The sequence below is a fragment of the Mustela lutreola genome, chromosome 12 (assembly GCF_030435805.1).
Source record: "Mustela lutreola isolate mMusLut2 chromosome 12, mMusLut2.pri, whole genome shotgun sequence".
NCBI classification, from domain to species: domain Eukaryota; kingdom Metazoa; phylum Chordata; class Mammalia; order Carnivora; family Mustelidae; genus Mustela; species Mustela lutreola.
Genome location: NC_081301.1, coordinates 75,351,828 through 75,370,243, shown reverse-complemented (window position 1 = coordinate 75,370,243; position 18,416 = coordinate 75,351,828). Strand labels below are relative to the sequence as shown.

Here is an 18,416-nt window from a genome sequence, read left to right as displayed (position 1 = left end):
TCTCTCAAATAAACAAATAAATAAATTTTTCCCAAAAAAGTTGAAAAGGAAATCTTCCCCTTTAAAGTCTTCCTTTTTGAAGCAAAATTGTAACTGAGTATTTTTAACAAGAGACCTTGGACCCTACAAATACTGATTTTTTTTTTACCTGAAATAATTTAATCCTGCTTTTTTACCTTCCCAATCTCTCCCCCATTTGTAAAAAGGCAGATGAAGTGAAAACTCACAAAATAACCGCTTTGAATTACCAAAGGTAACAAAATAATAAATGTATCAATTTTTTCTTAGTGGATGAAAAACAGAACCTCTTATTAAAAGTACAAAGATGTGTGAATTAATCCAATATAAAATGCTCCTCAGAACAGTGGTGTCATGGACTCAGATGCACTAACATTTTAAAAATGCATAAATTCACTGAAATACAAAGCAAAATAATCCGATTTACTTAACTGTACCTGCTCATCTCTTTGCCTCCACTCTTGCCAATTTTCTTCTCGTGAATCCTTCTGCACTGGGTTTGGTAATGAAAGCTCATGTTGAGCATTACAAATGGCATGGGAGGATTTCTGGGGAATTTTCTTAAAAGCAAGATTCCTGAGCTACGAAACAAACAAAAAGCATATTAAAGTCAGTCTACCAATTCTGGAATACTAATGATTTTTTTGGTAAGTTAAAAAAATTTTTATATTCCAAATACTATTCCATTCATTATGTTCTCAGAATCACTGTGTTCTTAATCTTTGTAAAATATTAATTTCATCGTATTTAGATAACATTGGTGGGTTTGAAAATGGATTGTATTCTATTATACCATCATTTTAATGATTCTGATTTACTTAAGAAGTTTATAGGAGTAGAAAACAGTATAACAAGTGTGCTTTTGGGGCACCTGGGTGGCTCAGTGGGTTAAGCCGCTGCCTTCGGCTCAGGTCATGATCTCAGGGTCCTGGGGTCGAGTCCCGCATCGGGCTCTCTGCTCAGCGGGGAGCCTGCTTCCCCTCTCTCTCTCTGTCTGCCTCTCCATCTACTTGTGATTTCTCTCTATCAAATAAATAAAATCTTTAAAAAAAAAAAAAAAAAAAAAAAAAACAAGTGTGCTTTTGACTATGCAGTACACCTGAAACTAATATGGCATTGTAAGATTTGTGGTAAGCATAGTATAATGGATAAATTTGTTGAATCACTATATTACACACTTGAAATTAACATAGCATTGTGTCAACTACCCTCAAATAAAAGAAAAAAAATTTTAATGGGATAATGATAATATAATTTAATGCACCAATTACCTTAAAGGATTGTTGTGAGGAATAAAGGACTCAATAAAGGCAGAGTGCTTAAAATATGCCTTTCTTATAATTAACATTATAAATTTAAGATAGATATATATATATACAACATATATCAACTCTACTTAAAAAAAAGGCAATATCATGGATTAAAAAAGATTCAAGTTTAATGGCTTACAAATTTTACAGTTTAAATAGTGAGAGAAAGTACTTTGGTAGTCCTTAAAAATACAGGGCCTAGTTCACAAAGTAACATAATGAGCTAAAACTGGACCAGCCAAACCACTCCCAACAAAGTGTCATCATCATCACCATCATGATCTGAGATGCAGTAGTTCGAACGGTGCGAGGTTATTATGGATTGCATTGTAATCCCCCAAAAGATTTATCTTAGGCCTGAAAAAAGCAGGGTTTCTGTGAATGTGACATTATTTGGAAAATGAGATCTCACAGATGTCATCAAGGTACCTCATGAGGGGTTACACTGAATGAGAGTGGGCCTAATCCAATACAACAGTTGTCCCTATAAGAAGAGGTGAAGACAGAGATACACAAACAACGCCAAGTAAAAGCAAAGGCAAAGACTGAAGTGACACAGCCATGAGCCAAGGAATGCCAAGGACTGACAGCCACAAGGAGTAGGAAGAGCCCAGGAAGACCACACAGTCTCACAGACAGCCTGGTCCTTGCAGACTCCTTGGTTTGGACTTCTGCTTACAGCGGGAAAGTAGACATAAAGTTATAATTTTTACCTCATTTGCTTCACTCTGTTGCTGTTCCTTCTTTTTTCTTCTTTTTTCTCTCTTTTTCTCATTTGTAGTTGATTTGCTTGCTTGAGACTTTCCAGTATTCCGACCTTTGCCTTTTCCAGGCTCAGAATCAGAACCACTGCCACTATCTACTTGCAATAGGGCAAAACGAGAAGCAGTAGTGGGAACAGAACTAAGTACTGCTGAGGCCATTGTAAAGATTTCTATTTTAAGATATTTCTATCAAGAATAATTCCTGTGGGGAGGGAAAAGAAGGGCCAGATGAGTAAACATAATCAGTAAAATATGTTCTAGATTCTAGAACAGTGTTAAACACACACACACACACACACACACACACACACACACACTTCCCCTGACACTGGATTTAGTCATATTTGGATTCATACCCACCTACTGGCAATAACATTCTTTATTGAGTAAACAATATAAAATTGTATAATATAAAATAGAAAAAAGGAGACTGAGATTTCACAGACTACTGCAAGACTACCACAAATAAAATGTATTCATTTTTCCAAATATGGTTTTTTAAAACTCATTATTTTCTTCTTTTAAATATACTGCTAATAATATATACATATTTACAGAGAACACCCTAAATCAATATGGAGTGGTAGGAATATTTTTCACTGCACACAGAGGCCCTTAGTCCAACTCCATGTTCATCTCTAACTTTCAAGAGGGGGAAAAAGGAATAAAAAAGGAAGAACACTCTTATCATACACAAAATATTGCCTTAAGTTTGATTCTGGAAACTACTACTAAGTCACAGAACTGACAGCAGAACAGAGAACCTCTATTTCCTCAACCAAAGGATACTTAGCAAAATCACGTTCCACATTATCTTCTGCTTCATTAGTTTCAGTGTACCCTGAGAGACCTTTTAGACTCAGGGTATTAAAGGTCCTACAGTAATATCTCACCCAAATCATTAATTTAGTTTTACAGAGGAGGCAACTGGTGCTTGGACTGGATAAGTGACTTGCTTAAGGTCATTCTGCAAGTTAGAGGCAGAGTCATGACCTAAACCTAGGTTTGTTGAACTCTGCTCTCCAAGTTCAAAGTAAGAGGCCCTATAACTACTAGAAGACTCTGTGCTCTTTCCATTCAAAAAGAAACAGATTGTGAAACTCAGAAATTGGTTAATTTTATTTTGAAATGTATCAAGTACACAACCGAATAAAAATTGTTTGTAAATAAATGAACACTCCAAGATCCCAGCACTAAAATTAAGAAAATTTTAACCATTTTGGAGGGGGGGATGTTGGGAGGGCCTGGTGGTGGTTATTAAGGAGGGCACATATTGTATGGAGCACTGGGTGTGGTGCATAAACAATGAATCTTGGAACACTGAAAAAATAAAATTAAATTTAAAAAAATAAAAGAAAAATTTAACCCACCCTGTGCCTCTCACCAACAGCGTCCCAACTGCCCTGGCCAGAGATAACTATTACCCTGATTTTTGTGTTAATCATTTCCTTTTCTCTATAGTTTTAACATATCTATCTCAAGCCACAGCACCCCTATCCAAACTAACTACTGTCACTTCTAAAATATCCTCGTTTACACAGATTACACCATTCAATGTGATATGGGACTATGCAAAAGTAAAAATGCTAGAAATGAGAGTCATTGGGGTCCATTCTGAAAGCTAACCACATACTACAGTTTGTTTGTTTTTAGGAGGGAACAAAAAAGAAAAGGAATCTTCCATTTTAACTGAAAAAAATCCAGAAAATTATTTGGAAATCCTTGAGTTTCCTGTTAAAATTAAAGAAAATAAGAGCTGATATTTGAAGATACCACCTAGTAGTTATTAAAGTATTTTTATTATAAATATCATGTTAAGACCTATTGCGCCTATGTTCAAAAATACACAAAATAAGATAAATACCATAACATATAGAAATGACTTCATACTGACAAATTATGACATATTTTTAGGCTTAAATCTTTGCTGCAAGCATGAGAATTAAGACTTTATAAGTTCCTACAAGGGAGAAGACATGAAAAAATAAAAAAGTTCAAGACTCAAAAGCATTATGGAGGGGCGCCTGGGTGGCTCAGTGGGTTAAGCCTCTGCCTTCAGCTCAGGTCATGATCTCAGGGTCCTGGGATCGAGCCCCACATCAGGCTCTCTGCTCAGCAGGGAGCCTGCTTCCCACTCTCTCTCCTCTCTGCCCACTTGTCATCTCTCCTTCTGTCAAATAAATAAATAATCTTAAAAAAGAAAATTCACTTAAAAAAAAAACATTATGTAAAGTATTAACTCTACTTCAACATGCCACGTGAAAAATTCCTTTAAGTTTTAGCTGCTTTGAGTCCTTTAAATACAATGATCCTACACAGTTGCTCAACAACTATTAGTACATTTAATTTTAACTATTGGGACTATAACCTGCATGGGTTAGACATTCACAAATATTCACTGACCCTCCCTGAAGGAGAATTATGCACCACTCTCTTACTGAATGGAGACATGACCATGTGAGTTACTTTGGCCAGTGAAATATAAGCTTCAAAACCTTTAAAAGTCAGAATATGGTTCCTGCTTCTGTGATTGTTGAAATATAGGTTGAGATGGGAGTCTCCACTGGTCAGGTCTGTTGGGTCTGAAATTATAATGAATAAAGTCTCTTATTTACCTGAAATGGATACACAGCTTAAGCAAGACAGCAACTTTGCTGCTTTAAGATGCAGAAATTTTGGGGATGTTGTTACAGTATAACTAGCTTTATCATGACTGATATCTTACACAAATTTCTTTTCCATTCTAGGATTGATATCAAAACCATGAATGTCACATTTAGACTGCTCTACTTGTGTTAAAGGTTTGCATATGTCAAACACATCTCCACAAAGCTCACAGAATTTTCTTTCTGTGGCACAGCTTCCTTACCAATGTATCCTCCAATAAAGTTTCCCTTAGACCTTTGGGCACCTAAGAAAACTCTGGAGCATTCAGAGATGCTGGGCAGGCCACCACCAGATGCAAGCAGCCTCATCAGGTGCCCCGAAGGGGGCAGTGCCTGCACATGCTGTGCTGTGGTTACCCGTCAGCTGTGAAGAGGGAAGTACGTGAGGCCCTGGAAATCTGTTTCATCAGACCAGCACAGGATGCACTTATGCCTGTCAGGGTAGGCAGGCCCAGGAAACTGTTGGGAAAGTTTGTGCTCTAGCTACCCCAAATGCAACACATGCAGTACAGGGAACAGCAGCTGCTGTCAGGAGTGGGAAAGTACAACATCTCCTAGTAAGCAAGGTTCCAAGCAATGGCCTGAAAGCTCTCCATTCACAAGGTGCAGATACTTCCTCTCACTTGTCAGTGGTACGCCTTTTTAATGGCATAAAGTGTAGCTGCAAGGTGACTGCTCAAACAATGCATATGCTTTCTGAAAATAAGAGCTCGGTTATTTTAAACACTTGAAGTTAGAAAGTCCAATTGAATCTGAACTCCTTTCATTTTATCACAAGAAATTCTTACTACAAAAAAATTTAAGAAATTCTTTATTACATTTTCTATGAGAAAAACTTTTAGATTCTTTAAAAATAATTTCAACTGTTATAAATGATTGAATACTTATTAAAAATGATTTATTTTTATTACCTACTCATCCAAATAAAATTTCAGTGGGAAAGTCTGGATCAGGAATTGTATGTTCTTATTTCAGGGACAAAACTGTTATTTATTTATTCTATTTAAGATTTTATTTATTTGACAGAGATCACAAGCAGGCAGAGAGGCAGACAGAGAGAGAGGAAGGGAAGCAGGCTCCCCGCTGAGCAGAGAGCCCAATGTGGGGCTCAATTCCAGGACCTTGGGATCATGACCCAAGCCAAAGGCAGAGGCTTTAACCCACTGAGCTACCCAGGCACCCACAAATCTGTTATTTAAAAACTTCTGTTCATGGAAGCAAGCAACAATTTTCTCATGCGTAACCCTGAAAAGATTCTAAAGTTTTACACAAACTCAGCATTTAGTATCTTTCCTAATACTTTATATTTTGTTTTACTTATCCTAATCATATCCTATAAAGCAAACGTAACACGTTTTTTCCAGCCCGCTCCACATAGACACAGAGGATCCCTTCCCAGTTTGGGGGCAGTGAGATGCTCTGGTCTTTCATGGTTGTAATGCAGAAATCAAACGGCAGAAAAGCACTAGCCTATGATGCCAACCTGGAACAAGAATCCCTAGTCAAACCTGGTCAACCTGCTGCTTATTGAGAGCTCCCGAGCAACCCATCTGATCTCTCAGTTTCCTCATCTGTGAAATGGGGACAAGAATGCATATTTCACTGTGATGCTGTAAAGATTAAATAATCTATGTTATGTGCTTAGAACAGTTGCCAGAACAGCAGAAGCACTCAAATGTAGATGGCTGCTGGTGTTCTTAATACAATTACTAACCAAAGCGTGACTTGAGGTCCTATGAGGCACAGGAGAACCGGCACAAGCTATTTAAAAATTTGGCTAAGCATGTCTGACTTGAGTGCAAAAAGTGATTGGAAACTTAAATCAACATCTAGCCATTCTCAAAGTTAAGATTTTAACCTATGAAATGAAGGGAAAAAGTGTTTAGGCCCTGAGAAGTAGGGATCAAGCAGTCAACCACTGAAAAGAGAAGATTATACCTAACAAACGGCAGAGGGAAACACCAATCTACCTGAAACCCCAAAATCACAGAAGGGACTATGTTTTAAACAGTAGACACACAGCAGACAGACAATAAACAATTCCTGAATGAATGAAAAGAAGTAATAAAAGAATGATAAACTGAAAAGAAAGCATGAGAACAAAGAGTATTAAATGAGAAACAGTAAAAAACCAAAAAACATTTTTCTGAGGAGGCAGCTACCTATGATACACCTCAGCAACCTGAGTGTCAAAATACTTTAACTCAAGAAATGGTAGACAGAAAGAAGGAAATGTTCACCTATAATGATCCCTTGTTTAGTCTGGGGCAGGGCTACATAACAGAACAGAATAGTGGCCACCCCTTGCACTACACATAACAACTGAGGGAGTAAGGAAATGGGACAACTGGAAGAGCTTCATCATCTATGCTACATACTATACTTTAAAAGGCAGGGGGTAGGGGGGTGCCTGGGTGATTCAGTGGGTTAAGTGTACGACTCTTGGTTTTGGCTCAGGTAATGATCTCATGGGTCCTGGACTGGCTCCATGCTTAGCACTGGGTCTGCTTGAAAGATTGTCTCCTTCTGTCTTCCCCCCATTCACATGCACACATGTGGCCACATGCTCTCTCTCAAATAAATAAAAATCTTAAAAAATATATATATAATAGCTAACACATCATCCACCTTAACAGCCAAGAAAGAAATTGATGCAGCAAGTAAAAGGCACACTAACCAGTACTTCAGAAGTGTGGCGAGGTGGGCGGGGGGTAGTAAATTTTAACTGAAAGGAGGAAATAAAAATATTAAAAAATCCCAAATTTGTAAATATGTATATAGCTTTCATACATACCAAAAAGAAGGAAATGCACAGGACTGTGCATTATGCTTATTTCCTTTTCAGTAGTTTTCACTCTTTCCCCAAATATTCTATAATAACCATATTTCTTCTATAAGAAAAAAAGTCATTTTGGAAAGGGCAAATGGCTATCTATACCTAAATTCAAAAAGATAAACATAATGTACTCAATGCAATATTGACTTCTCTGTCCTTGATGCTCTGGTCCTTCCTGTTAATGATGCACAAAAGACAGAGAACAATTATGAAAGACTGCTTGGTGCATGCCTTTAAGAGAACATTACCTTCATTAACAAATTGTTCAGAATTTGCAAAAAGATGGTTATCTTATACAATCCAGGGATTTATTTGAAACTTTTTTGGTAAACGCTGGAGAGAAAAGGGGATACAAAGGCAGACCATGAAAACACCAGGCTTTTTTATTTTTAAAGACACTATTTCAGGGAATGGCTAGGGTTAATATACCTTCAGAATACTACTCCTTCAGTCTTGTGTCCTAAACTTCTGCATCTCCACCTACCGTCATAGCTAAGAGATATTAGCATGAGTAGGTTTATATAGAGCACTTCTCATCCTCCTTACCATTTTCCTTTTCTTTCTGTCTCATGTGGTCTTTAAAATACAAATACTCAAATACTCAGATGTTTATATACCCTTACGTGATATAGACATAATTAAGATATACAAAAACTACATAGCAGACATCTTGTAAGCTACCAACATTGGTCAGTGTATGAATGTGGTGGCTAGTGCTATAAATTAAATAGGCCTTTACATATTACTAAGATTCTATACAAATCAGGTTTTTAGTCCAGAAATATAATGATTACTCTTTAAGCTTCCCCTCTTCCCTTTGAGTCCCTTTTTAAACATAAGTTAAAGGCAAAGAACAAAGCTGGAGATATCACGCTTCTAATTTCAAGCTATATTACAAAGCCATAGTAATCGAAACTGAATGGTACTGCTATAAAGATAGACACATAAACCAATAGAACAGAATAGAGCCCAGAAAACTGATCCCAAACAAGGTTATTTAATTTACAACAGAGGAAGAAAAAATACACAATGAGAAAAGGACACTCTCTTCAATAAATGGTGCTGGGAAAACCATTGTTTTATGCAAAACAATGAAACTGTACCACATTATATTATACACAAAAATTAACTCAAAATGGATTAAACACCTAAATGTGAGACCAGAAACCATAAAACTCCTATGGGAAAACAGGCTGGGACAACTGGGTGGCTCAATCATTTAAGTGACTGCCTTTGGCTCAGGTCATGCTCCCAGGGTCCTGGGACAGAGTCCCACATTGGGCTCCCTGCTCAGCAGGGAGCCTGCCACTCCTTTGCTTGTGTGCGTTCTCCCTCTTTCTCTCTGACAAATAAGTAAAATCTTTAAAAAAAAAAAAAAAAAAAGAAAGAAAAAAAGAAAAAGAAAAGGAAACACAGGCAGTAAGCTACTTGACGTCACTCTTGCTAATATTTTTGGATCTGATGCCAAAGGCAATGGCAACAAAAGCAAAAATAAACAAGACTACATCAAATTAAAACACTTTTGTACAGAAAAAAAAAACAACACCATCATCAAGACAAAAAGACACCCTATTGAACAGAAGATATTTGCAAATCACGTATCTGATAAGGAGCTACTATCCAAAATATATAAAGAACTCACACAACTCAGTGACCAAAAAATTCAATTAGAAATGGGCATAAGATCTGAATGATGCTTATCCAAAGACATACAGATGGCCAAAAGGCATATGAAAAAAATGCTCAACATCACTAATCATCAGGGAAAGTAAAGTCAAAACCATAATGAGATGTCATCACACACCTATCAGAATGCCCATTATCAAATAAGAGAAGAAGTAACAAGTGTTGGAGTGGTTGTGGAGAAAAGGGAACCCTTTCATACTGTTGGCAGGCCACTATGAAAAAACAGTATGGAGAGTCCTCAAAAAATTTAAAACAGAACTACTATATGATCCAGCAATTCCACTAGTAGGTATTTACCCAAAGAAAACAAAAACACTAATTTGAAAAAATATAAGCACCCCTATCTTCACTGCAGTATTGTTTTTAACAGCCAAAATAAGGAAACAATCTAAGTATCCACTGATGTCTGAATAGATAAAGAAAATGCGGTATATATACATAATAGACTACTACTCAGCCACGTAAGGAAATCTTGCCATTTGTGACAAAAAGGAATGGACCTTGAGGGCATAATGCAAAATGAAATAATTCACAGAGAGAAAGATTCCACCATATATGTGAAATCTAAAAAGCAAAACAAAAGAACAAATAAAACTCACAGATACAGAGAACAGACTGGTGGTTATCAGAAGGGAAAGGGGTTGGGAGATAGGTGAAAAGGGTAAAGGGGGTCAATTGTATTGCAACAGATAGCAGATAACTAGACTTACGATGATGATCACTTTGTAGTATATATAAATATAAAATTATTATGCTGTACACCTAAAACTAATGTTATATACCAATTTTACTTCATAACAAAATAAAAATAACTTAGAAGTACTTAGAGAAGGACAGAAGAAAATTCCCAAAGATAATTTTAAAACAACTGTTTTAGGGGCACATGGTGGCTCAGTTGGTTAAGCGTCCAACTCTTGGTTTCAGCTAAGGTCATGATCTCAGGATTGTGGAATGAAGCCCCATGTCAGGCTCCACATTCCGTGGGGAGTCTCCTGGAGATTCTCTCTCCCCCTTTCCTTCAACCCCCACTTGCATTTTCTCTCTCCCTCTCTCACTCTTTCTAAAAAAAAAAAGTTTTAAATGTAAAGACAATTGTTTCAGGTCAAAATACACAAGAATTAAAAAGAAGTTCACAAATATAAATATGCAGGCAGCTCATAACATTGAAGTACAATATTCTATAATTTATTAATGACTACCATAAGTAAAAACTATTAATTTCTCTATAATCAAATCTCTAAAATCTCTGAGATCACAGTAATATCAAATTATAGTGAATCTCCATTTTAATATATACTCAATACTAAAAAAATCCAATTATTTGACTTATCAAATATTATAGCACATCTTAGGGCTTCCTACAGTAACTGTCCTTCCTTAGATGTTGTACTATAGCAAAATAAACTACGTAAAATTTCCTGACCATGCATTTAGTTTTACTTGTTCATATCTTTTTTTCTGTTGCCTCTGGCTAAAATGCCCTCCTTCTTTTCGACATAAAACTTCTATTCACTCTTCAAAATTCTGCTCAGGGGCTAGCATCTCTATGAAGCTTTCTCTGACCTGCCCCTCAACTTAATCATTCCCTTCTCTGTAATATGTCTGTACTTTTATATTTATTATTAAGTGGATTCCATTAAAATTATGTTTGTTCTTGTGCCTAGCCACCTACAATCAGGAATTCAACATTCTGAAAGTCAATCCCTAACAAAACCACAGGACTAAGCACCCAAAAGATAAATATATTGAAGTTTAAAAATATACTTGTATTCCTCAAGTACACAGCTATCTATGCATTGACATACATACTTTAATATGGAATGTACAGCAAAAGAAAATGTAAAAGTACACTACAGATAATCCTCAATTCCCATAATGTAAATGCGAGTTAACAATGCTTATTAGCAGTTCACATTTGTTTCATTAGAAGTGCCATGCTACTAAGTGATCACCACAGATAATTTTGTTTAGGAGACATATTTGCTTAAGAAACATAACTGGTTTTAAAGTGTTGATTTAAAAAAAATTAGGATACATCAGGTGAACTCTAAAAACAAATGGCCTAAATGGTGAAGGGCAGGATTTCTAAATGGCTGGTATTCTTGAACTCCCCCACCAAGATTCTGAGGACCACTGCCACTATGACCTCATCCTGCCAGACTATGACCTCTGTAGGGTCAAGAAAAATGGCAGCAGTAGCCATACCTCAGTCTAGAGCAACCAGATATATTCCTTTAGTAAAATGATAGTCATCTTCCATTAACCATCAACCAGTTTGGCCTAATCAAACAATAAATTAATATGACGTAGATATAATTAGTGTGGCCTCCTAGAAATGTAACTTAGATTTAAAAAGACAGATTGAGCATAAAATGAAATGGCACTGAGTATCAGTAATTTAGTACCTGGTGAAACTTTAACAAATATATTATTTCATGTTTCGTGTTCCTCAAATAACACAACTAAACAATATCTTTCACTTTGGCTTTTTATAAAGTTCACAACCAACAACTGCCAAGTGCAGACCAAAACCACGCTCCCAACACACTTATGTCCTAAATTACATTTTTTTCTTCATAGTTAAGTACTGCTGCCCTAATCCTTCTGCACTTAATTTCTGGAGGCTGAAAAATCAAAAAGTACAAGCAGGTATTGAGTGAAGATCTAAAGGATTCTCCCACAGATAAAATACGTGTATTTTCATTTGCCCCAATGTTCTTTTGGTCAATTCCAGGTTTTTGCTCTTAGTCCACAGGGTGAAGCTACTAAATTGGTATTGTACAGATAAGTCTGTTGTAACCCTTTATGACAATTAAGAATATCTCCCATTAATGAGGATTTGACTAACACCAAGTATAGTCACGAACCTGTCGAGAAACAAAATCTAAACTTCCATAGACTGAGCATTTTTAATTTTTCAATTTCCCATGAAGTTTCTCTAATATTCTCATGGCTCCAGGTCAAATGAATTAAGCTGATGATTCAGGCTACAATCACAAGCACAGTTACTACATAAAGAAATAAATAATACTGAACGATGTAGAAAAAAATTCATGGGCTTTTCCGTTTAAAAAAAAAAAAAAAAAAGTGAGCTTTCATTAGTGCCTCTGGTGAAAGCCGTAGCACCCACTCAACCGTAAAATCTAAGGTAAGAATGAAAAATCTAAAAGAAGCTGGAGAGAAAAGACAATGTAATAAGCCATTTTTGTCATTACTGTTCCGTATCTACTAAGCCCCCTACATGCTAGAGATCTGACAAAAATTCTCAAAGACTGCTGTTCCCAAGAATAACGGCAAGTAACAACATTCAAAACCCCTCTCATTTACTTTTCAACAGCTAGCGGGGAGGAGGAGGAGCACTTTATTCAAAAAGTAATCCACCATACCTCATTCATGAATGAAAGCCAAATTTCACCCATAGGCTGTCAACCGATGCTCCAAAACTTACTCGCACAAAGTATACGGAGAAAGAAATAGGGCTGGGCGAACCCTAACTCGGGCAGAGAAGCGGCTTCCAAACCTGAAAGGGAGAAAACAGCGAGTCAGGTCGTGGCTCCAGAAATTTCTGAGCGCCCGGCTCCGGCTCCGGGCGAAGGAGCGCGCTGCCCGCGGCGGGGAGGGGGCGACGGCACCTGTCACTCGGCGGCCCCGCCACCACCGTAGCCCCCCCACGGGCCCGGGCCCCGCGGAGTCTCGGGAGGCTCAGCCACGGCCCGGGCACCGGGGCCTGGGGAGGCGCGGGTCCCTCTCCTCCGCCCCGAGCCCTGCGCCGAGCGGCGGGGCCGCGGCCCTTCCCGAGGAGCGGCCCTCCCGCGCCCTCTGCCCAGCGGCTCCGGCCAGCGGGGCCCGTCGCCTCAGGCCGAGTCCTCAACCGCCGAGCCCGAGGCGCACGGAGCGGCGCGGCCGAGGAGCAGCCTCCGCCTCAGGGGCGCCGGAGCGGGCCCCCCGCGAGGCGGGCCCGCCCTCCGCGTACTCACCGGGCCTCCCCGGCCGCCGGCTCGGCCCTCCTCTCCCTCCTCCCCCCGCCGCCGCCGCTCCCGCGGCTCCCGGGGCGGCCGCACTGGGCGTTGGGACTAGGCTGGGTCAAGGGGCGGGGGCGGGCTCGCGCCGGGCAGGGGTCGCGCGGCGGCCCCGCGAGCGGGCGCCGGGCACTAACGGGCCCCGCGAGCGGGCGCCGGGCTGGGAGGGCTGGAAGGGCTAGGCGGCCCGCGGCGGGGAGCGCGGCTGCAGGCTGCGGTGAGGGGCGGGGAGAGCGCGGCTGCGAGGCGAGGGCGGGAGGGAAGTCCCGGCGGAGGGGGCGGTGTGAGAGCCGCGGGGCGGAGCGGGGGCGGGGCCAGGCGCGCCCGCCGCCGCGCGCGGAGGTTTGTTTATTTTCTCGGTTGGTTGCGGCGCTGGCGCGTGGGTAGAGGTTTGCGGATGACGTGAGCACCCGGAGTTGGGGGAGAGGACCAGAACCACCTGCTGGAGAAGGGGAGCTACGGGGGCCGGGCAGGGTCCAAACGGCTCGCGTAGGCGGCGGCGCTGCGGTCCTTCGGGTTACCGGGAAGAGAAGGGCTTTCCCTGGGCGTGTGGAAGGAGGGAGGCCTCCCGAGAGAATAGGGCGCCCGGCCATCCCCCCCTCAGTTCGGCGGTCTCACCTGCGTCGCCGAGAGCAGTCTGGGGACTGTGGAGTGGAAGAGGGCCGTGGGGTCTGGTGGCCTGGGTTCGACCTCCAGTTAATGAAGTAGGGATAGTCCTGAAAGTCAAGACTGCATCAGCTCTTCGTAAGATAAATAATCAGCGTTGCTCCGTTCTCCGTAGAGTTACACGGTCCATCACGGTTATCTCCCTAGGTGCTCCGTCAGGGAGAAGGATTCTCATTTCACGAGCCAAGTAACTCACCCAAAGCCTCACCGCTAATAAATGTCAGAACCAGAACCCAGCTGTACTCACTTCACATTCTGTACTGCTTACCACTGATCACAGCATCTCCCTAAAACACTTCGATTTAACTCATAGACATAAGCTCCCATAGGTAACGCCGGCAGGGGTACGGACGGTAAAGACGTTAACCTTGTCTTCGGAGAGTAAGGAATAAAGATAAAACCGTTCTAATAAAAGACAAACCGTGCTCGGTGCCGTTTGAAAAACACAAAGTACTGAAGATCAAAAAACTGCTCATATCTATCTGGGGGATCTGGAAAGAAAGGCGGCACGGAGGAGGAGCCATTTGAAATGGACCCTGAAGGAGATGGGGACGTTTTTATAGCAAGAAGGGGTAGCATGAGAACATTTATGAAGATCAATCAATGAAAGTCATGGTCAGGAAAAAGTAAATGGTTAAATTCCAGGGCATGTCGAGAAGTAGCAGAGACAAAAGGGAATGGGTTCCTATGCCAAGAGGGAGAATTTGTATTTAACACAGTACTTTGAGTTTTCCTGGTTTAAAAGTTTTGGGCCTCTCTGTGAATGGATACGGAAATCAGAGGTGAGAAAAACTCCAGACAGACCTGCAATAGGCCAGATGAGAGGTATTGATGAGTCTAAGCTAAAGGTAGGGCAGGAAGATGATGTGGAAGCGAAATCTACAAAATTTGGCAATCAATTGGTTTTACAAGAAGAAGGGATAACATGAGAATATATATGAAGGTGGAAGCAAAGAACTGAAGATAGTGGAGGTTCTGAGTGTGTAGGTAATTATAGAAGAGACAGAAGTAGGAACTGCTTTTGGGGAGTTCAGTTTAGATTTGGACACTAAGAATTTGAAAGATCATTGAGACATCCAGCTAGAGGTGGATATTAAGAAGTTAGAAATAAAAAATTTGAAATATAGGAAAGATGGTTGAGCTGGAAAATAGATTAGTAAGTTAACAGCCTAATGGTAGTATTACTGTGAGAGAAAAGAAGAAAACAAAGGTCAGAACCTTGGAGAACATCTTCTTTAGAACTTTGCTACTTAGAAGTGTGGCCAATGACCCAGCAGCCTTGCCAGGGGGTTAGAATGGTAGAATTTCAGGCCCCTCAACCCTGAAACATGCTAAATCAGCACCCTCAATTTAACAAGAACTCTAAGTGATTTGTATTACATCATAGTTTGAGAAACTCTGACCTAGATAAGAGAAGCCAACAAATAAAGAAGGGATCTAATCTAGATGAGGGAAACCAGGAAAGAAAGAGGGAAGAGGAAGTAAGAGGAGAACCAGGGTAATGCAAAATCACCAAAGCAAGGTAAGTTGGAGTTTCACAAAAGCAGGAGCAGGAAAGAGTGTTTATCGTCACTATCTAATATCACAAAGGTTAAGGAGCGCAAAGAAAAAGAGTGTGTTTGAATTTTGTAATAGGGTGGTATGATCACACGACCATGTTTTAATTGAAAACTTGGCAACTACTCCTTTGTGATGGGGACAACCTAGAAATATAATCCCCCCCTACTCCCCCACCCCCATGTATATGGGACATATGGAAGTAGGCTTGTGGATTTGATAGAAATTCTTTTCTAGTTGCTTCTATTTTCTCAGTGAACTAAGAAGCAAGATCATTTTGGCAGACTGCTAGTTGTCCATCACAATCTCTTCTTCCCTTCCTCTTGGGCACACGGACTATTTTTCTCAGCTTTTCTTCCAGTTAGTATGGTCAAGTATTAAGTTACTGCTAGTGGAATGTGAGCACAAATGATGTCTGCCACGGCCAGGCCAGTGTGTCTCCATGCACTTTTCCTTCTTGCCAGGTGGATTATCAAGATGACTACAAGGCCCTGGTGTTGATAGAGCCACAAAAAAGAAGGTGTCCAGATGGAGAGTTGCCCGCTGATCTGGAACCCCCACCGTCAATTATTATGTGAGCAAGATCCTAAATTTCTCTGTTAGGTTGGAGCTTTAACGTTTTGGGGTCTACATTAGCCTTACTCTATTTAATGTAATCAGTGACTGATGGGGGCCTTGGGAGAGGGAGAAGGGAGGAGAGGTGAAAAAACATTCTGACTGTGGGAGAGAGACTGACTAGGGAAGCATAGCAGGGTTTCCAGGCACTAGGAAGTGCCTGCCTAAGGGAGCGGTCATGAACTTACAGTCAGACCAGTCAATATGTTTGTGCATTTTCCCCTAGCCATATTCCGTTGTTTATGTGCAAACACTGAGTAGGTGGTTTGGGATTAACCAGGACTGAGTAGAATGGGGAGCAAGGGGCAAAGTGGCTGAGGGTAGAAACAAAGGAGGCACCATAATTTCAGAGGAGGTAAGAGGTAAGGCTGTGAGAGGGGTGGGGAATAGGGCAAAGATGGTAGGGCAAATAGATTGGTGATTCTGAGCAGGTTGAAGAAGAGTTGGAGTTTTGTTACTATAAAAAGTTACTTGGAAAGATAAGAGGTAGGTTGGAGAGTAGGAGGCTTGAAAGCAAAATGAAAAGTGGGACTATAGTTGGTAGTGATGTCAAAGTGTAGGGAATGATCACGAGAGTGGAGTGTTGAGATAGCTGCGGGTATAAGATCATTTGAAGAGGACTGGTCAGGGAATTGAGAGTGTTTGAAAGATATGATATATATGTCTCCGTCTCACAGAGAATTACCAAAGGACTGTTAATAATGTTGGAGTGGCAAGTAGCCTTGGAGACCGTGGTAATGAGCCTGGTACTAAAGTCTTCAAAGACTGAGGGGTTGAATTCTCTGAATTAGTGTTTCAAGGCCATCAGTGCCTCTCTGTGTTAAACTCTTACTGAGATCATGTTTCATTTAAACAGGCGCTTTTAAGTATTGTGTTACTAATGTGGGATTTGTAATTGCTTCTCTTTGACCTCTCCGATTACAGATGGTAACTGCTTTCTTTAAGAGGAAATGCCCATCTGTCTGTATTATAAAACAAACACATGCCAGGCTTCCCAATTTAAATGACTGTGCTTTAAAATTTATCATAAACTACTCTGTTCTACCTCCAACATGTATCCTCAAGGAGATCCATCCAATGTGATGCTCGCTATGCTATGTCAAATAATGGGCTGTAATGTTCAAAATCTGTGTGAAAAACCTTAAGTATAACTTAAGTCAACCATAAATAGGGATTGACTAGAGACCTGACAAATTGAAAATGAAAAGATTGCTTATAATTTAGAAAATCATCTACCACGTTGTATACATAGGGACTCTGGAGTCAGATTGCTGGGGGTTGAACATAACACCCGTCTAAGGGGTTATTGTGAGGATGAGATATGTAATATATACAATAAAGATGAGCATTTAAAAGACTGCTTAGCACATATAAGCCCATGATAAAAGTTATAGTTATTCTATTACTGTACCATAATTCTTATAGAATTGCCTATAACAATATTTTAGCCTTTTCTACTTAGAAAATATGTTCATTACATCTATCCATATTAAGACCTATTAATAGGGAGATTTCTGGTTAAATGTGGTGCATCAAACACACCTTTTTCTCCACTTACTCCAAATACCCATTAAAAGGACAGCTGGCTCAGTCAGTACAACGTGCAACTCTGGATTTCAGGGTTGTAAGTTGGAGTCCCACATTGGATATAGAGATTACTTAAAAATAAAATCTTTAAAAATAAAAAAATAAAGTGAGAGGGGCACCTGGGTGGTTCAGTCGGTTGAGCATCTAACTCAGTTTTGTCTCAGATCTTGATCTTATGTTTATGAGTTTGGGCCCCTATTGAGCTTCATGGCCAGCACACCCAGCGTGGAGCCCATTTAAGAAAACAGTAATAATTGGGGCACCTGGGTGGCTCAGTCGTTAGACATCTGCCTTTGGCTTGGGTCGTGATCCTGGGGTCCTGGGATCAAGCCCCACTTCGGGCTCCCTGCTCAGAGTTCCCTCTGAAGCCTGCTTCTCCCTCTCCCACTCCTCCTGCTTGTAGTCCCTCTCTTGCTGTCTCTCTCCATGTCAAATAAATAAATAAAATTTTTAAAATAATAAAATAAAATGAAATGATAGTGAAGCAATAAAAAAGGTATAAAACCATAACGTGAAGCAAAGAGGAAAATATCCCTGCTAAAGAAGGATGTCAGCAAACCTTAGGAACATGGAAAGCAGATGAATGAGTGACAAGTGACTTACCAAAACCCAGAAAGTTATGCCTTTGGGAGGGGTAGAGCCAGCCAGAGTGGATCCATTCACAACACAGACTCTATATGGGAAGGCTCTGA

The 18,416-nt window shown here is 40.3% G+C and overlaps 1 protein-coding gene and 1 long non-coding RNA gene across 6 annotated transcripts in view; one reads left to right on the top strand and one right to left on the bottom strand.

Annotated features, from left to right (window-relative positions):
* GKAP1 (G kinase anchoring protein 1) overlaps positions 1-14,272 on the bottom strand; it is an 85,270-nt gene extending 70,998 nt beyond the window's left edge. The window contains exons 1-4 of one of the 4 annotated variants that reach the window (XM_059141212.1): positions 13,918-14,272; positions 12,667-12,800; positions 2,042-2,294; positions 456-599 (exon numbers count right to left, since the gene is read on the bottom strand). In XM_059141212.1, the coding sequence (XP_058997195.1) occupies positions 456-599; positions 2,042-2,251 (354 nt within the window). In that variant the 5' untranslated portion in view covers positions 2,252-2,294; positions 12,667-12,800; positions 13,918-14,272. Of the gene's footprint in view, positions 1-455; positions 600-2,041; positions 2,295-12,666; positions 12,801-12,912; positions 13,066-13,257; positions 13,559-13,917 lie in introns of those variants that run through there. The other 3 variants (XM_059141209.1, XM_059141213.1, XM_059141211.1) reach the window with 3 other exon arrangements.
* Positions 14,273-15,190: 918 nt separating this feature from the next.
* The window catches only part of LOC131812098 (uncharacterized), a 63,727-nt gene continuing 60,501 nt past the window's right edge, over positions 15,191-18,416 (top strand). Inside the window, exons 1-2 of one of the 2 annotated variants that reach the window (XR_009346274.1) lie at positions 15,191-15,487; positions 15,987-16,096. This is a non-coding gene — a long non-coding RNA (uncharacterized LOC131812098). The remainder of the gene's footprint in view (positions 15,488-15,986; positions 16,097-18,416) is intronic. The other variant, XR_009346272.1, reaches the window with a different exon arrangement.